This window comes from Sinocyclocheilus grahami, unplaced genomic scaffold, assembly GCF_001515645.1.
Source record: "Sinocyclocheilus grahami isolate Dianchi unplaced genomic scaffold, SAMN03320097.WGS_v1.1 scaffold809.1, whole genome shotgun sequence".
In the NCBI taxonomy this organism is placed as follows: Eukaryota; Metazoa; Chordata; class Actinopteri; order Cypriniformes; family Cyprinidae; genus Sinocyclocheilus; species Sinocyclocheilus grahami.
The window spans coordinates 267,781-269,315 of record NW_015505988.1 but is presented as its reverse complement, the minus strand read 5'-3'; the positions used below and the strand labels follow the sequence as shown (position 1 = coordinate 269,315).

General features: G+C 44.3%; 1 protein-coding gene across 1 annotated transcript in view; it reads left to right on the top strand.

The window, feature by feature from the left end:
• LOC107562145 (nuclear pore complex protein Nup50-like) overlaps nucleotides 1-1,535 on the top strand; it is a 23,179-nt gene that overhangs the window by 15,824 nt on the left and 5,820 nt on the right. The window contains exon 4 of the mRNA XM_016246727.1: nucleotides 263-883. Coding sequence (XP_016102213.1) covers nucleotides 263-883 — 621 coding nt within the window. The remainder of the gene's footprint in view (nucleotides 1-262; nucleotides 884-1,535) is intronic.

Below are 1,535 nucleotides of genomic sequence, written 5' to 3'. Positions count from 1 at the left end.
CCACCCCTTTAATTCCGGCACATCAATCTCCCCCCGCTTAACATATTTAAGAGAAACAGATTTTTGTCTGTTGCTGCCAATTTTCATTGTTGTTATAGGCCAAATATCTATTCATGAGTTGGCATTAAATCAGGTCATATGACTTGAGTTGGCTGCTCTGAACGCAACACTCAGAGTATGAGGCAGTCAGAGAGGGAGTATGAGCATCATGCTGTTAACAGAGCAGCAGTTAGTCACCTGATGTCTCTCCTTTCATCCTCAGGTCCCTTAACATTCAACAGCTCCACCCCCTCCAAGCCCACAGATGGTGATGTCACCTCTAATGGCTCCGCCTCCAGCAGTAAAGAATACAACCGGCAGCTCACCGCATTAAACTGCTCTGTGCGTGACTGGATCACCAAGCATGTCAATGATAACCCCCTGTGCGACCTCAATCCCATCTTTCGTGACTACGAGCGACACCTGGCCAGCATTGAGAAGAAATATGGCAGTGGCGCATCAGAAAGTGGGGTGGATGGCGCGTCATTTGGAGGGGAGCAGAAGCAGCTTCTGAGGAGCGGAACAGTAGCTTCTGTTTCCGGCACGGGTGCTACTGTGACTGTGTCTGTCAGCGGTGCAGCGCCACAGCTCTTCTCATTCAAAGATAAGGATGGTGCTGCAGCAGACAAACCAGCAGCCTTGGCTCCTCCAGGCGTCTCCTTTAATTTCGGCCAGAAGGTGGACAGCTCTGTGCTTGGTGCACTTGCATCCAGTGGAGCACCGTCTTTCTCGTTTTCTTCCTCTTCCTCCTCTTCAGGCGTGCATATGTTTGGAACAGCGGTCAGTAGTGTCAGTCCTGCGGTGTCATCCTCTCTGAAGGCAGCCAGCAACAGCCAGACTGCAGGTACTTGAGCAGCACATGCAGAGTGTGTTCACGTATTCACTAATACAGCAAGCACACTGATTCACATTCACAGTTCAGTTTCTCACTGTATAATTGTGAGTGGTGTCATTTAGTTTGTATTTAAAGGCAGTTTCATTTCAGTCTAATGTGTTTAATATGTCTAGTGTTTATTGTTACTGTATTTTCCTAGATATTATTAATCGTTATGGGGATGTTCTGTGTAACGGTCAAAACACGGTACATTTAAGTTTAAATGTGGGAGGAAATAATTTATTCTCTCAGTAGAGATGCTGTAGAAATGTTCAGAACATGATTTTTCATTCACCAAAAAAACAAAACAATGTTTAAACAATAATTTAGGCTGCAATTAACAACTGTTTTGATAATTGATTAGTCAAATTTTACTTTGTTTTGGGGCAAAATTGTTTTAAATAATATTTGAATAGCGTAATTTTAAAGTCCGCGTGAACCGGAAGCTGCTGCTGACTTTCAGTATACTGATGTATTTCCAACTGAAACAGAATATTGAATGGATGGCAGGGTTTTATTTTTGCGCTCCTCATCTCTCACAGCAAACTAATGGTTAGAGGGGCGTGGTTAAGCATATTCTTCCCAAGCCATTATCCTAGCCGTCAAACGGATGTCACCAGAG